Source organism: Panthera leo, chromosome B3 (assembly GCF_018350215.1).
Source record: "Panthera leo isolate Ple1 chromosome B3, P.leo_Ple1_pat1.1, whole genome shotgun sequence".
Classification (NCBI taxonomy): domain Eukaryota; kingdom Metazoa; phylum Chordata; class Mammalia; order Carnivora; family Felidae; genus Panthera; species Panthera leo.
Window position 1 is genome coordinate 61,086,236 of NC_056684.1, and position 17,807 is coordinate 61,104,042.

General features: G+C 54.9%; 1 protein-coding gene across 2 annotated transcripts; it reads right to left on the reverse strand.

Annotated features, from left to right (window-relative positions):
* Positions 1-131: 131 nt before the first annotated feature.
* Positions 132-17,703, reverse strand: LOC122222153 (bifunctional peptidase and (3S)-lysyl hydroxylase JMJD7). 2 transcript variants are annotated; one of them, XM_042942326.1, is made up of 25 exons: positions 17,615-17,703; positions 13,865-14,018; positions 13,534-13,787; positions 12,864-12,920; positions 12,298-12,393; positions 12,024-12,100; positions 8,560-8,632; positions 8,120-8,256; positions 7,864-7,995; positions 7,466-7,506; positions 7,219-7,261; positions 6,906-6,960; positions 6,197-6,327; positions 5,868-5,951; positions 5,531-5,568; positions 4,814-4,949; positions 4,032-4,168; positions 3,599-3,821; positions 3,353-3,470; positions 2,919-3,056; positions 2,602-2,706; positions 2,251-2,430; positions 1,734-1,900; positions 1,063-1,249; positions 132-971 (listed from the first exon to the last, which is right to left on the reverse strand). In XM_042942326.1, the coding sequence occupies exons 1-25, from the start codon at positions 17,676-17,678 to the stop codon at positions 760-762; spliced, it is 3,039 nt and encodes a 1,012-aa protein (XP_042798260.1). In that variant the 5' UTR covers positions 17,679-17,703; the 3' UTR covers positions 132-759. The 2 variants fall into 2 exon arrangements, with proteins under 2 accessions (XP_042798260.1, XP_042798259.1); XM_042942325.1 differs by lacking the exons at positions 132-971; positions 1,063-1,249; positions 1,734-1,900; ... (14 more) ...; positions 8,120-8,256; positions 8,560-8,632 and adding exons at positions 9,584-11,543; positions 11,640-11,799.
* Between the last annotated feature and the right edge of the window lie 104 nt (positions 17,704-17,807).

A 17,807-nucleotide genomic window follows, 5' to 3' on the forward strand; every position in this document is an offset into this window, starting at 1 on the left:
CACCGTGGGACAGGGGTGCTGTGTCACTCACTGCCAGGGCTCCAGTAGCAGAGACTCCCTCCACTACCACCCCGCCCCCCAACCCTGCCCAGGCCAAACTGGCCACCTCCCTGCTTGGAGAGCGTGGCAGACATGGCCTTCTCTTCAGGGGAGGTTTGGACTGACCTGCTATCTAGCTCGGTGAGGTACCCCTGGGGAGATGTTCAAACCAGTCCTTGCTATGTGCAACCAGGAGCATGGAATGACCTGTCTCTTCTTGGCAGCAATGACAGATAACCCATTAACATCTCACATTGTATGATCCTCTGTGATACATAAACCGCTCTATTTCACTCTGTACAACTATTCAAAGTAGCAAGGGAAAGGGTCACATAGCTTTGAACACTTTTGCAAATATGGTCAGTAACGGCCCCCAGGTCTGCCTCCGGCCACCTCTGAATGTTCTCCTTGAAGAGGAAACCTCCTCCAGCTGAGGAGACAGGGCTCTCAGCCCTTTTAAAACCCTCAACCTACCTGCAAGTATGTGGAGAGGGTGCTGGTGGCTGCAGGGCCCTATCTGGGTAGGGCCAGGCACATATCTTGGCAGAGCCCCTCAGAGCGCGAGGGGGCCAGGGGGGCCCATCCAGGCTGCGGAGGCTCTGGAACCGTTGGTGATGACGGTCTCTGCCCGACTCACCCAGAACACCCAGGTGGACAGGGAGTGAGTCTGACAAAGTGTTGGGAGGGGAGTGGGGAGTCCCGGCCGGGGCAGCGTCATCACTACGGCCGGTGCTGCCGGCGCTTCCGTTGCACAGCTCCACGCAGGGCCTCCAGCAGCTGCTCCTGGTTGTTGCAGATGTTGTAATGTGTCAGGTGGAGCAGCTTGTCCATGTCCTCCGGGCTGTAGGTCAATTTCGTGTAGTGGTAGGGAGAGTTGGATGAAGACAGGTTCACCTCTCCGGCCCCCTTCTCCTCAGGTGTCCGTTGGATGCCTAGTGGAGACAGTGTAGCAGAACAGGGACAGGACGTGCACTGGGGGGGAGGGGGGGGTGCACTGTGGAGAGACAGGATGGAGGGGCTCACCAGGGGCCGAGTACTCCCGGAAGGAGGCATCGACCAGAGGAAAGTGCAGCACTGCTGGGGCATCAGGGCGGTCTGGATCAGAAAACAAGCAGCACTCCGGAGGCTGGCGCTGCTCCTCTGGGCTGGGGGAGATGGGCGGGAAAGGGATGCCCTGCTCCTGGCAGAGCCGGCCCAGGAGCTGCAGTTGCTGCAGGGCAGCAGAAGTGATGTCAGATGGCTGGGCTCCAACACTGGGCCAGTGGGGGGTCAGCTGGGATGCGTGGGACCTGGACACCAACTCAGACCCCCTGGCACCGGGCCGGACTGTGGAAGGGGCTCCAACCCCTCAGCTGCGCGGGGCTGCTAACTGCTCCCAGGTTCTGCAAAAACCTTCACCGGACCAACACAAAAAGAGCAGAGGGATCCAGAGGTCTAGACTGAATGGGGGTGGCAGGTGCCACAAAGGGGCATCACCAGCTCCTTCTTCATCTGGCTTCCTGAGCAGAATAAGTCCCCCTAGTGGTAAATTCACAGGATCCACAGTTCATAGGACACTGTTCACAGAGTGTCACAGCCCCTAAGGGAAGGTGGACCACATACTGGACTCCAAGGCAGACATCCCCAGAGGCAGGAGCCAGGATGTCAGGCCAGGCCTAGGGCAGCACGGTCTCCCACGTCTGCCCAAAGCTCACCTGAAAGGCTCCTTGGAGGTTGTAATCCAGTGACAGGATGAGGTCCACATCCCGTGTGGGCCGCAGAAGGGGCGGGAAACTGGTGTTGATAAGGTAGCCAACATCCAGCAGGCAAAGATGGGGCTCTGCAGGTGTCAGCTGGTTGGGGTGCCCATCCAGTTTGGTGGCTGGAAAAGTTGAGGGAATGGGGTGGAAAAGCAGCTATCATTGGTGCTGAGGCCACCAGATCCCTCTGGCCTAATGCTAGCTCCTTGCTACTGGCAGAATCCGACTCTGCCCTCTGGTCCCTCTTCTCTCCCACCAAAAGTAGGCCTGTCACTTCCCAAGATGCCACAGATGGGCCCTGATCCACAAATGAGAGGAAAAAGGGTAGCTGATCCAAGCAGCCCAGTGAACTAAGCTCAAAGGAGCTTGGGGCCCACGGGCTGGAGAGTGTGGATATCTGGACCAGGGACCCAAAGCTCAGGTGGTCATGGGCAGACCCATGGAAAGCTGGGACCAGAGAGAGAAGAGATACCTTTCCAGGTGGAGAAGTAAGGCTGTTGGAAATAGTCTTTGTGGAACTGAAGACCACGCAGGAAATTATGTGTGGCCTGGGCCAGTGGGCGCCGTGTCAGAAGGTCAGTAAAAAACTCAACAATCTTGCCGGTCCCCGTGGGAGGCTCTTCTATCTTCAGAAGAGGAACCTGCTCTTTGTCTGCTCAATTAAGAAGGAGGAAAGTAGGGCATCTTTTAGGAAATTGGGACCCCTAAACTTTTACCCCAGCTTCTGTGGACTCCCAAAGGCCTGAGAGCCACCCCCACCCTCCTCCAGATCCAGCCCCTGTGGGGGCCTCTCCACTTGCTCACAAGGAGCCCAGGCACCCACCCAAATTGGCCTGATCCTGTGCCCAGCGGTCCCAGAACTGGCTGGGCTCTGAGGCCCAGTATAAGCTGTCCTGGAGGCTGGCTGCATACAGATTGCTCCAGATACCTGAGAAAGGGGACACAAGAGGAACAGAAAGGACATGAGGGGGAGAGAGCCCCTACCCAATCACAACCTGACTCTTGCCCACGGCCCATCCTAGTCTGGGAAGCATCCCCATGACTGAGCTGAGGGTGGGTTTGGGGGGGGTGGTGCCTGCCATCTTCGCCAGGCCCGTTCTCCCCTCTGTCTCCGCTTCCCTAACCTCCCAGGCCTCTCACCTTTCAGGAAGCAGATTCGGGACTCAGGAAGCCGCTTGGTCAGGCGCCCCATGAAGAACTCAGAGCCAAAGAGCTCGGAGGGGATGAAGGCACCGTACTTGGGAAAGCCAACCTCATAGGGGGAGAACTCACACCACTCTGTGAGGAGACCACACAGCTTCACTGCGGGGCTCAGAACTCCAGGACCCTCAACCACCACGGGCTTCACACCAGGGAAGCCTGGGGACCTAGAGGCTCAGGCTGGTTACAGGCACCCTGAGCATGAACCTAACGGCCCCACCCCCATCCCAAAGCCTGAGTGACTCTGGTGGGATGATTAATAATCTCTGGAAGGCATGGGACCTGGCCCAGAAGGGGAGGGTGTAACACCCATCTCCTACACACAGGCACCCTGCCAGCTGCGAGATCACACGTCTCCACTCCGGGCTACTCACCAGCAAATTCAAAGGTGGTCAGGTTCTTCTCCTTGGTGTTAAGAGCACAGTAAATGGGCAGAGGGTTCTGGCCTTGACTCAGGGCCTCTCTCTGGTCTGAGAGAGTATGGTCATGGGGCTGGTAGAAGGAGAGGATTTGAACCTAAAGTTGTGCTTTCTGGTGCCTGGGGCCTTTCCCATCTCTGCTACCCAGGGCGGTTCCCCATCTTTGAACCATGCCCTGGCCATACACCCGCCCCCCTGTACCTCATCGTGCAGCAGGGCCTCACTAATGAGGGCCCACAGATTGGTGAAGCAGGGCGGGTGGCCCAGGCAGGCACGCTCGGCCAGCTCCTGCCGGTACTGCTGCAGCTGGCTGGGAGCAAGCACGCCCAACTTGCTCTTGGTCACCTGTGTTTTCAGTGACTCGGTGGGCCCTGCCAGGTCCTTCTGAGACCATTCTGGGTCCTCGTAGAGGTTGGCCAAAGCCCTGGGAAAGCCAAAGCCCAGGAGGTCATCGCACACCTCGGACTCTCTATCCTAGAACAACAGACTAGCAGGTACCTTCCAATGGTCCCCCCAAGCACATTCCTCTCTGGCACATCCTTTCTCCCAGTTAGGTCAGAGGTGCCTATGGGGTCCACAACAGCCTTACGACTGCCACCCCCAAACTCCTGCACTCAACGTGCTGCCAGCTCACCAGGTAGAGCCAGAGGCCCCTGTGATGTAGGAGATGCAATCCAAGAGACCCAGCTCCTTCAGGCCAGCCAGATGCCCATACAGGGAAACCATTGCCCGGATCCCACCACCAGTGGCCATAACAGCTACCACAGGGATCTGGAAGAGAGGACAGCCAGGTCAGTCAAGGTCTGATCAGGGCTGTAGTCTCCCAAACATCCACCCCTTTCCCTCTTATTAGGAGAAGTCATTTCCCTAGAAAGTGTCCCAAGCTGATCTGACCCCAGCAGGCTGCCCTCAGGCTACATGGCTCACTGATGAGTCAGATGGGACCCAAGTCCCAAAACCTGGACCAGACCAAAAATCAAGAAACAATGAGAAAGAGGGTGCCTGGCTGGCTCAGTTGAGAGTCTGACTTTTGGTTTCGGCTCAAGTCACGATTTCACGGTTTCATGGGTTCAAGCCCCTTGTTGGGCTCTGTGAGGACAACACAGAGCCTGCTTGGGATTCTTGCTCTCTGCCCCTCCCCCACTCACACTGTCTCCATTTCAAAATGGATGAATAAACTTAAAAAAAAAAGCGAGAAGGAAAGCTAGCCCAATGGGGCAGCTTATAAGCTCCAGGTGCCTCATGCAATGCTCTGCATTTGATGGCATCAGGCTGCCAAGAACATCAAGTGAGAGGGAGGCACAGCAGGGCAGGTAGGTAAGAGGCAGGGCCAAGTTCCGGTCTGGTTAGGAAACAGTCAGCTCTGGGCTTGAGGAAGACTGAGGATGCCCATCCAAGGCAGCCCAGCCCACAGACCTCATCTTCCTGTAAGTCTTCATCCAGTTGCAGGACCTGCTTCAGGGCCTTGGCCACCACCTGCTTCCTCTTGCTCAGAAAGGCCTGCTCCTCAGCACAGGGCCCGCAGCCTAGCCGCACAGCCAGCTCCCTGGGTCTGGGTGGGAAGGAAGGAACCATCAGGCAGCTCCCGGCCTCATTACAGAAAAGGAAGCCGGGTCTGCCTCACCTGAGAAGCCCACTTCTCAAATCTCTCTCTCCTCTCCCCAAACCACACTCCTGCCCATGTCTGGACAGAAGTGTGACATGTGTGGGTATGATGGAGAGAAGGTGCACCTAGACCCAGGTGGGGACACTTGGGGAATGCAAGAAAATGGATTCCCACAACTATAAATGCTGGTGCCTAAAAAGGCCCCCGGGTGGGACCCACCACCATAGATCTACTTCCACCTCTCAGCTTCTCTCCATTACCCACCCAAAAATGACTCCAGCGGAGACAAGAAACAGTGTTCCCACCTCTTCGTGGCTAGTCTTCCAGGCATGTGAAGAAGGGCCAGGGTGGGTGACTTCTCTTGTCTCATGAAGATTATTAGCTACGGTCCACCCACAATCGCCACCACCCAAAGGGAGCATGATTTCTCTCTTGTGGCTTCCTGGCCCTCTCTGTGCCTCAAGTTCAAGTGCAGGTGCCTGCCTGCTCTCCCCCACGCCCTCTCCCCGGGACTAGCCAGCTCTCACCCGTCTTCTTTTCTCAGCTCCACCCTCATCAGGGGTTCCTAAAAACCATGAACACTTCAGTCACAAAAGTTTGCCACCATGTTCCTCTCATCCTGGCCTGAGCCACACCCTATGATGCTCCCATGCTCCCTCGGGCCTCCGGCCATCTCCACAGGGACAAGGTCTGAGGCTTCAAGGCAGCTCTGTTCAGAGGACCCCTCTCTCCTCAGAACCTGGCTCAGCACTTGTGCAGGGCATGGCCCTAAGACTGAAGCTCCTACCACCGCAGGCCCCCTATAAGGCATGGGGCCCAGCCCTGCCTATGCTTCTGGCATTCTTCCTCCGGGTGATCAAGTACCTGGGACGTAGGGAAGACAAGCCTCACCACCTGGCCAGAGGGCAAGGCCCTCAGGGGCACCTTCAGGTGCTCTTGGGGGGTATCCTGTAGGAAGGATGAAAGAATACCTAAGAATCACTTCTGTTCCAGCAGCGATCTCACCCATTGCCCCAGGGAGTGACAAGCAGCAGCTGGAAGAGGGATAAGAGGCCAACCTAGACCCCATACTCTTCCCAGTGTGCCTGATTCTGCCAAGGAGTGAGGGGGTGAGGGGCTCAGCATGAGCAGAAGGACCGGCTAGAAGAAAGAGGGAGAAAGACTCTGCAGGCCCCACCTCAGCAGCACACTACCTGCAGATGAATATCCAGCTCCTGGTCCCAGCAGGCGGGGCAATGGAAGCAGAAGGAGCCAGCACCCACAGCGGCCTCCTGCGGACCCTCACAGGACCCAGGAACCATGAGCTGAACTCTTCCCCCGGACTCTGGAAATAGGAACCAGAGCAGAGGGGCTGGGAATAAGATCCTGGCCCACAAAGGCCCAAGAGTGTCTTGCATAAGGTGCCTGAAGGGTACTTCCCCCCCACCCTGAGGAGGAGGACTGGCACAGGCCAAGGCTCAGAGATGGAGCCCCCATCACAGCCTCTCCAAGGACTAAGGGGACACAGGTCCTGGGGAGCCCCAGCATGGATTTGCCCCTAATCTCTACCAGTGCCTATGAAAGTCTAGGGCAGCTAATGTAAGGTCCCTTCTAAGATCCCCACAGAAAGAGGAAGACAAGGGGCACCTGGGTGGCTCAGTTGGTTAAGCGTCCGACTCCGGCTCCAGTCATGATCTCACAGTTCATGAGTTCAAGCCCCAAGTCAGACTCTGTGAGAACAGCTCTGAGCCTGGAGCCTGCTTCAGATTCTGTTTCTGTCTCCCTCTGCCCCTCCCCCACTGGCACACTGTCTCTTTCTCAAATATAAATAAACATTAAAAAATTAAAAAGAAAAAAGAAAAAAAAGAAAGAGGAAGACAAGGGCAGAGGGCTGGGGGTTATCTTGGTAGGTGGGAGACTTACCCTTCCGGTCCCCTGACTCCTCCAGTCGAACATGCAAGCAAGAGAGCTCCCGGGCCTGAGTCATTAAAAAAGCCCCTCAGACTTGAACCCCTGCCCTGTTAGAGGCCCCCACCTCCCAGTACCCTAGTTTTGGTCCTCAGCACTTCATTACCTTGGCCCTGAGTCACCAACCATTTGCCTGAGGTTGTGTCCTCTTAAGGAACCAAAATCCCAGGGACCTCCCCCAACTCAGTTCTACCCATGCATCTCCAAGGGAGCCCCAAGCTTCAGGGAGGGGGATAGCAGATGGCATGAGGGAGGAGCTTCAACTTACCACCAGAATGCCATTGGTGACAAGCTGCTCAGCACAGTCTGTCCTGAAAAGGACACCAGTGACCCTCAGTGCAAGTCCAGGCTCCCAGGTTCTCACCCCTCAAAGAGGCCACAGCATTCCTTTACCACCACTGGATGTCTCAGAGGGAAGGGTGTCAGTTCTGGGCACGCTCTGGGTACACTGGACTCTGCCCTTCCCCCAAAAGAAGCACTCCCACCCAAGAAGTGCCCAGTGGCCCCTGACTCACAGTCTCTGTAGCTGAAATTCAACTTCTAGCCGCTCCTCACCCTGGAGAGAGGAAGAAAACAAAGTTAGAGAGGTTGAGGAGCGTGAGTGTAGATTTCAACACACATGCCAAGTGGGGCTGCTGGGGCCCGAGAGGTGGTGAGAGCCAATGTCCATCTCCACCCTGCTCTGTCCACTTTCTCTGGGTAGCTCCCAAAAGCTGCCCTTGGTTGAGGGGCCAAGAAAGAGGGTCAAGGATGGGATTATTCCTGTGGACAGCAACTCCTGGCTGACAGTAGCCTCTGGATGCCACGGAAGCCTGGACCACTCACTGGAAAAAAGGGCCATGTACCCAGCTCCCCTGCAAAGGATCTCCCCTCCCTGGGCTGAGGCTTTCCACTGCCCTGGGCACAGCCTTGCCTGAGCGCTCAGTGAGAAGCTCTCTCTGCGGAACTCCCCAGCCCGCAAAGTCCCCACGTCAAATAGCACCGACAACACGGGGTCATCATTGGTCAGAAGGTCCTGGTCAAAGACTTGCAGCTGCACCACATTCTGGAAGGGAACAGAGTAAGGGGCTGCAGGAAGGAGGAGTGGGATAGGAAGGTGAGTGGGGCCATGGCAGAAAGCAAGGGCTGGCAGGAACAACGGGCAGGGCAGGGGCTGACACCTGGCCCACCTTGAGCTGGCTGTGGATTCGAAAGCGAAAGCTCTGATTCCAGATGGGGTTTCTGCTGTTCTTGACCGTGCGTGTCTGCAGCCTATGGCTAGAGGCCGTGGGCAGCCACAGACTCACATAGCAGTCAGAGGGGGTTACTGCAGGAAGAAGGGACAAGTGCCTGCTGACAGCCAAGAGCCTGACCCAGCCCAGCTTCCCAGAGTCCATGACCTTCCATTATAGGCAGCCCTGGGAGGCCTGGAGACCCTCAGAATGGGACTGAGTCGGGAGGCAGGAAGAGCAAGAAGCTGAGGCACAACCCCACATTCCACCCAGCACCTCCTCTTGGCACCCTCTCCAGGACCCTTGCACGCCCAGCCCTACTTATATCTCTTCCCACTGCCCTGTCCCAGTCTGAATCCAGTTCCAGAACCACTGTCCTCCCTGGGCCCAGCACTCACCTAGGTCCTTCGAGGGCAGGCCACAGGCCTGCAGGACACGAATGGTGAGCAGGCAGGTCCCAGGCACCTTTGCCTGCAGAGGAGGGACAGGTCAGGCTTGCTGCAGGCTGCTGGGCCCAGAGCCAACAAGGGCCAAAGAAGAGGCCAGAGTACCCCCTCCAGGACTAATTCTGAACCAAAGGGATCAGCCCTTCCCAGCCACATGGCTGCCCTCCACCCATCAGAGCTCTAAATGGAAAGGAGGCTATGGTATCTACTGATGATGCCTGCCAACACTTACACAACACTCTGGGCCGGCGCTGGCCCAAGGGCTTTATGTACATTAACTTCTTTAATCACACAACTATGCTGTGTGTAGGGACTAATTATGACCAATCCCACAAGGAAACTGGAGCACAGAAAGACAGAAAGCCTACATAGTCACTTGCCTGAGGTCCAGGGCCAAGACTGCACCAGGACGGCTCGACTCATGCTCTCTACCCCACAGCTTACTTGCTTCTAGCTACTGGTTTAGTGTCTTTTAAATCTTTCCACCCCACATTTCCAGCTACCCCTTGCTAAGCTGCCTTGAGGCGGTCTTAGTTGGCAGGAGGCCCGTGATGGGGCGGGCAGGGGGGAGGGGGAAACAGCAGAATATAAGGCTACAGAGGGAGGGGAAGAGGCATGTCAGGACCCAGCCTGGCCATGGGCCCCTTGGTGGGGCTGCTCCCCTGGTTGAGCAGCTTAAACGGAGGCATTTTCTGGTTAAGCAAACCCTCTATCTGGAGAGGTAGAAGTGAGGAGCACAGAGTTGGTTTTCAGCCTCTCGACCCCTGGCCAGGACTCAATTCTGGAAATGGGCTCTCTGCTTGACTATGAACAGTAGTTAGCATCTCAGACCACACACAGGTTTTCAAGTCCTCCAGGTGCTACAGGTCAGGCTAAAGAGGACCCCCAAGCAGGTCCATCCAAACCCACAATCATGAGTCTAGGGATATAAACCATGGCAAGTGTGCCAGGAAAGCCTGTGCCAACTAATCCTGGCCTTCAGCCCTGCCTCAGAAGGGTCTTGATGGATGGAGTTGAAGGGCAGAGCCGGGGAAGCTCATCTGTCAGTGTCTGCCCTGGGGCCCCTACCCTCCAAGCAACTGAGTCAAGAGCACCTGAGCAGCCACTTCCTTCTGGGACCCCAGGACAGTAGCCCAAATCCATGGCCCTGAGAACTCTGCCTGGAGCCCATCTCTAGGGCAGGAAGAACTCAGGATGACCCTTATCCCAAGACCCAGCCCGTTCCCTGGCTTCTGCTCACCACCCTGGACCAAGTCTGGCAAAGTCCCCTCTCTACACCTGGGGAAACCCACAGCTCCTCTTAAGAATCAGCATTAACCAGACCCCAGAGGGAACAAAGGTCAGCCTGGGGGCCCAGGGCCCCAGCAGGTCTTACCAGAGCCATGAGACAGACAGTCCTCAAGAGCCACAAATGACAGGCAGTGGGCGCAGGACCGAAGACTGTCGGCTTTTTAACGCGGAGCCAACAATGTGCCAGTTGGCCCCAAGCTCCTCCCTGGTCCCTCCCAACCGCCTCCACTCCACCCAAGCCTCACACTCACTCCAGGACAAGCCACCTGTCAAGGAAATGAGGAACCTTAAACCTACATGGCCCCTGTAATGGGGGCCTACCACCCATGAAGACCCATTCCCTCTAGGCGTTACCATCAGCACCTACCCCACCCAACCCTGCTCTTGTGCCTGGACCTAGAAGGGCCACTGACATCTGGAAAGCAGGGAGTGGACCCAGAGCAGCACCAAATGGATAAGCCTTGTCCCCTGTCACAGGGTCTTTCACAACCTCCGGTGCCTGTAGGACAGGAATGCCCGGCCCTGACTGAAGTACTTGGCTAATGTGAAGCGGGTGCCCCAGGTCCATCACCGCCTGGCAGGGGCGCGGTTTGTTTCACGAAAGAGCCCTCCCCCTCCCAAGCCCCGTGCCTGGCTGCCTCCACCCTCGGCACTGGGTGGCTAGGATGATGAGGCCTCTGAGTGGCTCTCCGGGAAAGGGGCTCTTCCAGGTCTGGGTTGGTGCAGGGAGGGAGGGAGTCTTGAGTGTGTGGAGACCCTGCGGCGGGGATGGGCAGGGGTTTCTGTCCCCTCCTACCTATGCTTGTTGTGGAAGAAACAGGGGTGACCCTCGGCACCAGACCCCAACAGCTTCCCTGGAGGTGGAGGAGAGCAAACAAGGCCAGAGCAAAGCTAGGCACAGCTTTAGAGGCCAAGACAGGGAGGTCTGCACCAGAGTTAAAATGAGAACCGCTTGCCCTGAGAGGGGCTGCAGTGGCTATCATGGGAGTTGGCAGCAGAGGTCCTCAGTCCCAAGCCTGGACCCAGGCCTCACCCCCAATCAGGGTCACCTTGAAATGTTTACCTGAACCTTCCAGCCCTCACCAGACCACAGAAGGCAACTTCAAGAGGGAGTCTCAGCACACATGAATCAAAGCCACCTTTTATTGAACACTTCTTCTGTGCCAGCCCCTTATGGTCCTTAAAGATCTCTCTCCAAGCCTCACAACACCCCATGGGGTAGGACCCATCATTGTCTCTGTTTTACAGACAGGACACCAATGCTCCAAGGTGATAAGTCGCCCACGGTGCTGGTAAGAGGCTGCACCAGAAGTCCCACTCCTCCTCCAGTACAGGCAGCTGCCTCACCTGTGTGGTAACTTCCTGGGAGCTCACACCCAGACCTGCCTGGCACCTTCTGGACCTCCAGATCACCCAAATCCTCCAATGCAGATTCCAAGCTGAGATGGGCCAGGAGTCAGCAGACGCTGACTCCAGTTTGCCTCTGGAAGTGACTTGGCCTGGGAGGGACACGACCTTTTCCACCACTTGTCGTTGGCAACGTTCACCAGGGTTCCATCAGTCGAGGCCTGAGGCCTTAGTGAGGGAGTCAAGCAGCTGGAAGTAACTGTACTTAAGGTCATACTCCATGTCATACCAGTAGTTCACTGTGGGGAGAATGGAGACCTCAGCGTGAAGGTCCCCCTCCAAACCTACTGCCTCCCAAACCCATCCCCCAGCAGCCCTACTGGGCAGCTCCTCACCAGCAATGCAGCCATGGGACTGCTGGACGTGGTGGAACCACAGGGCCGGCAGATAGAGCATCTCACCGGCCTGTACGGTGCAGCAAAGGGCCCGGGCCTGACTGTAACTGGGGTACCGGGCCAGATCTGGAGCCAATGGGTCCAGTGGGATCCAGGGTACCTGGGGATACAGTGGATGCCAGGGAACAGTCCCAAAGCCCCCGGCCCTCCAGCTCTGTCCCTTCCAAAGGTAAACACCATGAGCTCTGCCCTGTTCAGCACTGGGAAGGCCCAGACTTAGGGATTTTTCAGACTAAGGTGCCACCTCCCCAGCTCTTTTGTGCCTTCTCAGAGACACGGTTCCTACCCTTCTCCCTCCCCAGGTCCCAGGAACAAGGCAGATACCTTCTCCATGGCCTCTTCATCCACCACGTTAAAGGAGCCCTCTTCAGTGAGGTGGTAGGTTGCTGGTGTGTATAGCTCTGAAACCAGAAGGAGAAAGGTACAGGGACACTCAAGTGGCCTGCAGCTTGCCAGTTCCTCCCCTTTGTTCCCTGAGTGCAGTGGAAAAACTGTGCCCACACCTCCGTCCTGGCACACCACCCTGACCAGGGCCCTTGCTGCCCTCCCTCTACTTTGGGCCACCTGTCCCCCAGCCCCTGAGGGCTGAGTCCCCTACCATAGGGGATGAAGGGCCGGTCACTGGGTGGATGTAGCAGGAAGTGTTTCTCTCCAGAGACCACGCAGTAGAGGTTCTCATAGTGGTCCTTATGTACTGCCAATACAAAGAAGGCCCAGTGGGCAAGGTTATGAGGGGCAGGACACAGGAGGGGACAAATTACAAGACAGATGTGACAGGTGGTATAACAGAAGATCGCACAAAGTCAAAGCCGGCTCAAGGGGATGCCAAGGAGTCAGGCAGAATTCCATCAGGGACTTGACATTTGCTTGACATTCATCTCTACCAAGGGGGGAATCCAAGCAAACAGAGTTTTCCTGAGTTCACCCCGACCTAGCTGCCCTTCAGGAGAGCTTTCTGGAGACCTAGAAGAAACAGTCTCCTCCACGCCCCACTGCCATGGGGACCCTCCCCAATCTGAGCTATCAGGACGCGCTCTGTTACACCCAGACCCCAGAACCCCAGAATAAATCTTAGAAAACAGTCAAACTTCCGTCCAGACCCAACCTTCCACTCTTGACCTCCTCTTCCCTCCTCCCCCACCTCTGTATTCCCCTGATACCTACAGGATGTCACTGCAGCCACATCCCCCAGCCAGAAGTTTACAGCATCAGGCATCTTTCCTGCAGGTCAGAGGTAAGAGATCAAGTCAGAAGGGACCATCCTCGAAGGCCAGGCTGGGAATAACCACCATACAGTGATGCTGGATCAGAATCTTGGGGGAGCCAGGGAGCTCACAGGGAGAGAACAGAGAGAAGGGGCAGAGGAGGGCCAGCTCCAGAAGGAGCCTCCTGCCCTGTGGCAGAGGAAGGGTGACAATGTCCAGTAGTTCAATGCAAAGTCGTGGCCTGGAGGTGCGCCTGCGTGGCTCAGTCAGTTAAGTATCCAATTCTTGGTTTTGGCTCAGGCCATGATCTTGGAGTTTCATGAGTTCAAGCCGCGTGTGGGCCTCTGCACTGGCTGTGGATCCTGCTTGGGATTCTCACTCTCTTCCTCTCTCTCTGCCCCTCCCCCACTCACGCTGTCTCTCTCTCTCTCTCAAAACAAATAAATTAATTAAAAACAAAAACAAAAACAAAGTTGTGGCCTGGAGACTTGAGCATTTAGTGCATAGCACCTGACCCTGAGGGGCCAAGAGTATGGGCCAAGTCATCACCAAAGGAAGAAGCAGCAAGCAGGGCTGACTCCTGCTTGTCCTTCCCATTTCTTCCCTGCCCAGCCCCTGCCTCCACTCACCCAGTGCCTCGGAGGCCCAGGGCACGTGGGACTCTAGATCAGGCAGTAGCTGGGGCAGCTCGGTGAGCAGGTTGGAGCACTGCTTCTGCACGTAGAGGACTCCTGGGTGCTGGGTCTGGCCCTCTAGCACATCCAGCACGTAGCTCAGGGACAGGCGACGCTCAGCAGGCATCATAAAGCGATCCCCTCGTACAGCATCCGCATAACCATCAGGGGTCACAGCCACACTCACCTCTATTGAGCCCACTGTGGCTCTGGAGGAAAGGACTTTTCAGCCCATGTCCAAATACCACAAAGTATCACCCAACATCCCCCCAGGGGCAGCCCCCACCTGAGATATGGGAAGGACCACTTCTGCAAAGCTGGCCAGTGCTGCAGGGCGTTGCGGATGATGCAAGGCCTATTGGGGCAGACCCAGTCCCGATAGAAGTGGAGTGGAGTGGGGGGCTCATCCAGGTAAGGCACAGCAAGAGGCACACTGAGCTCTGAGAGAAAGAAGGGGTGGGGGTAGGGTGGGGTTATGAACCCAACAGCACCCAGCTGCTGCCCCAATGCCTGTGTAGAAGATGCCCTCCCTGGGCAAGACACACTACTATCACTGGATAATGCCCATTGATGACCAAGGGACCCTGGACAACCAGAAACTGAAAATTGAGGAGAGAATTTAAGGCAGAAAGCATGAAGCACCCACAAACACACCAGGATGGACCAGGGGATGGTGCTCAGCCCACAACCCATACCCTCCTTGGGACCATGTCCAGCCCTATACAGTGAACCCCACGGCTTTCCCACTCTGCAGTGTCCAACCTCATGGCATCCATTAGGAAAGGGAAACATGGAGGCAGTACATAGAACTCCAGAATGAGTGGTGCTGAGGCCCCAAAGCCACAGGCTGGTGTGGGTGAGTCAGGCTCTGGAAAGCACCCTCCAACAGTGATACTTACCAAGCCCTAGAATGTACTCAGTACTTGATTTAGCCAATGCAGAGTATCAAGGGATGATCCTATTGTCACCTCAAGAAGATTACAACCTAACTGTGAAAACAGGCTGCTACAGGAAACCACAGGAGGAAAAGTAAGGGCTGAACTGTGTTTTTGATCTTCCTGAACGGCATCACCATCCTCAGGAGATCCAAGACTACCATGTGCATTTATAGTTGTGCAGTGTGCCATCTGCACAGATGTCTGTAGGGCCCCGTATCACTTCTCACAAATCTATTCTTTTTGGCTCTTCCTTCTCCCTCACTTCTGTCCACCCCTATGGATTGTCTCTAAGTCCTATTGATTCTACCAACCACCCCCCTCCTTTCCTCTGCTGGTATCCATATTCAAATAACCTCCTTTGGGCCCTCAAATGTCACTTCAGTGAGGTTTCCTTCCCAGGCCACCCTTTTAAACTGTAACCTGTCCCCAACAATCCTACACTTCTTCCTTTTTTCCTTCTTTCATTCATCACCACCTAACATACTATATATCTCACTTATCCAAATTGTTTATTGATCTCTCTTGCTAGAATAGAAGGTAAGCTCTATGAGGGTAAGGATGCAAATCTTGTTCATTGGTATACCCCCCAGGACCTAGAATAGTCCCTAACACACAGCAGGTGCTCAACAAATACTGGCTTAATGGTTGAAAGAAAGTCTCCAACATCTCCTGACTGGCTGATCGCTGCAGTGAACTAACTGGTTTCCTTGGGGTTTCATTCCACTCCCTCTCAAAAGCATCCCTCACCCTGGCCCCCATCATCTTCCTAAAATACAATCTCATCTTGTCATACCCCTAGTTAAAAAAAAAATCCTTTGATGGCTTACCACTACTCCTTACAAATTATAATGTGCCTTGGCATGCATTCAAGGTGATACATGATCAGGCCCAACCTACTTTTCCAGTCTGGTTTCCTCCTGTCTGGTGCCTGCCCCTTACCACACTCTACTCAGGTGGTGCCAAACTTTGTTCCTACTGCTCCCACAAACGGGAATGCCTTTCTCCTGGCTTCTATAAAGGGTACACAGGGCTTTGCTTTGTTTGTTTCATCCTTGAGATCTAGCCTGAATGTCTTGGCCCCAGTGGGCAGCCACTGCACTAATTTTCACCTCTGAGGTCTCCATGCCAGTCATCTTTGCTTTGCATTCAGTTGAAAAGTAAATGTCTTTAGCTCAAAAATTAGAACTGGGTGGGAAGACCCTGGTAGGCCCAAGAAAACAGAAAAGGGAAGAGCTGGAACATGTGCTTGCTTCACCGGCCAGAGAGGTAAGATGGTACCTGCCAAGCAGATAAGGGAGCAAGGGAGAGCAAACTGGCAAAGGGCCTTCCCAGTCATGCCAGTCCATCAAAGCAGTCATCTTGGGAGGGTGATTTGGGGCTCAGTAAATCTATTATTCTCACTGGAATTCTTTTTTTTTTCCCACTGGAATTCCTAAAATGCGTGGAAACTGCCTTTCTTTTCACCGTTTGTATTTCCTGCCATTACTGAATTTTTACTGCCTCACCAATTAAAAGACTTCCTGTAGATAACGACTACTGCTCCCTTCTGAGGCTTTGATGTGAGAGAATTTCAAAAGGGATTCAAACAATTCCTTTGGCCCAACAATTCTTCTGCTAGAAATTTAACCAACAAAAATACTCACACATGCGCAGAATGACTGCTCCAGGCACACTGGCATGTTCCAGGTTCCAGGTTCACTGTTCCATGAACACACCAGGCACACTCCTACCTCAGGGCATTTGCCCCAGTGCCCTCAACCTGCAATGCTCTTCTCTCAGATGTCTGTACAGCTCACTCCCTTTCTACAAGCCTGTGCTTGAATGTGGCTTTATCAAGGCAGCCTACCTACCCTGACCATCTTATTTCAACCTATATCCTCCACTCAACCCCTGGCCTGAGACCTCTTATTCTGCTTTAATTTTTCCCCCCACAACACTTATCTTCTAATCCATTTCTTCTACTATATAATTTACTTATTACTCATTTAGTGTGACTAGGGTTAATGATCTGTCTCCTCACTTGGAATGTAAGGTATGGGAGGGCAGAAATTTTATTCAGTGATGTATCCTAAACACATTGATCAGAGCCTCACACATTGAGGTGCTTAGTATTGAGGTGCTCCTAGTATCTGTTACAACACTAGCAAAAAGACAGACTGTAAATGACCTAAATGTCTATCAATAATAGGCTGATTCAATAAATTACCACAAGTACACAAGGTGAAAAAGATTGCGGAAGAAGGATATGGGGTGGTCTTCAAGATACATAATAGTGCAAAAAAGTGTTTAGCAGACTAACAGTTGTAAACAAAAGGGTAATATATATAGTGCTGCGTGTGTGTATGTGTAGATATAAACATTATTTCTGGAAGGATTCACACTGGGGCCTCGAATGGGAGGGGTGCTTACTTCACATTATAAATCCGTTGCTTTTTAAACCTTGTGTCCGTGTTGTTAATTAATGGTAAAACAAAAAGCAAAAAAACACAAAAAAACACAACAAAACAAAACAAAAAAAAAACGGAAGAGAGGGAAAGAGCAAAATAAAAACCAACCAGGGGAAGAGCCAGTGATTACTTGTACAGCTGCCTACAATTTTCCCAAAGCTCTGCACCACCTTGGAGAAGTCTGTTCCTGAATAAAGCGTTCCAGCTGGGGTTCTGAAAGGGAACACCTGACCACCTCAAGACTTCACGACAGGCAACAGAAGGCTGCCCCATTATTCCGGGCGGGTTGACCGTGGGAAATACACCAGGGTGAAGACTGGCCCAAACGTTGGGAGTAGAGTCAAGACACGCCAGGAAGCCACGAGGACCTGCGAACACCGGAACAGGGGAGCTGAGGCCCCAGCACGGGGGTAGGAGCGAGGTTGGGACAGACGAGTGATCCGAGTGGGGCCAGCAACGAGTTAGGTGCACGAGCGTCTGCGCTCCTTGAAAACACGAACTAGGGGTAAATGTGGTGTGGGCGGCCCAGGAGGGCCAGGGCGCACCCGACTCCGGACTCTGCTTCCCCACATGCCCAAGGTCCCGCCCACGTCCTGAGACAGCCCGGCGGTGGACGCAAGACGGTCGCAGCCTCTGCGCGAACCCACTCACCCCTGGCGGCGGCCGGGAATTCTCGTAACTCCCTCCGCACCGCGTCCAAAGCCGCCTCCGCCATGACGCCGCCGCCGCTCTGCGGCCACGCGCTCTCCCCTTGAGACCCCGCCCCGCCGCGCCCCGCCCCCCGCCGCGGAGCCTCGCGGCCTCGGAGCGCCATCCTCTCCCCCGCCCCCAGCGCACCCGGATT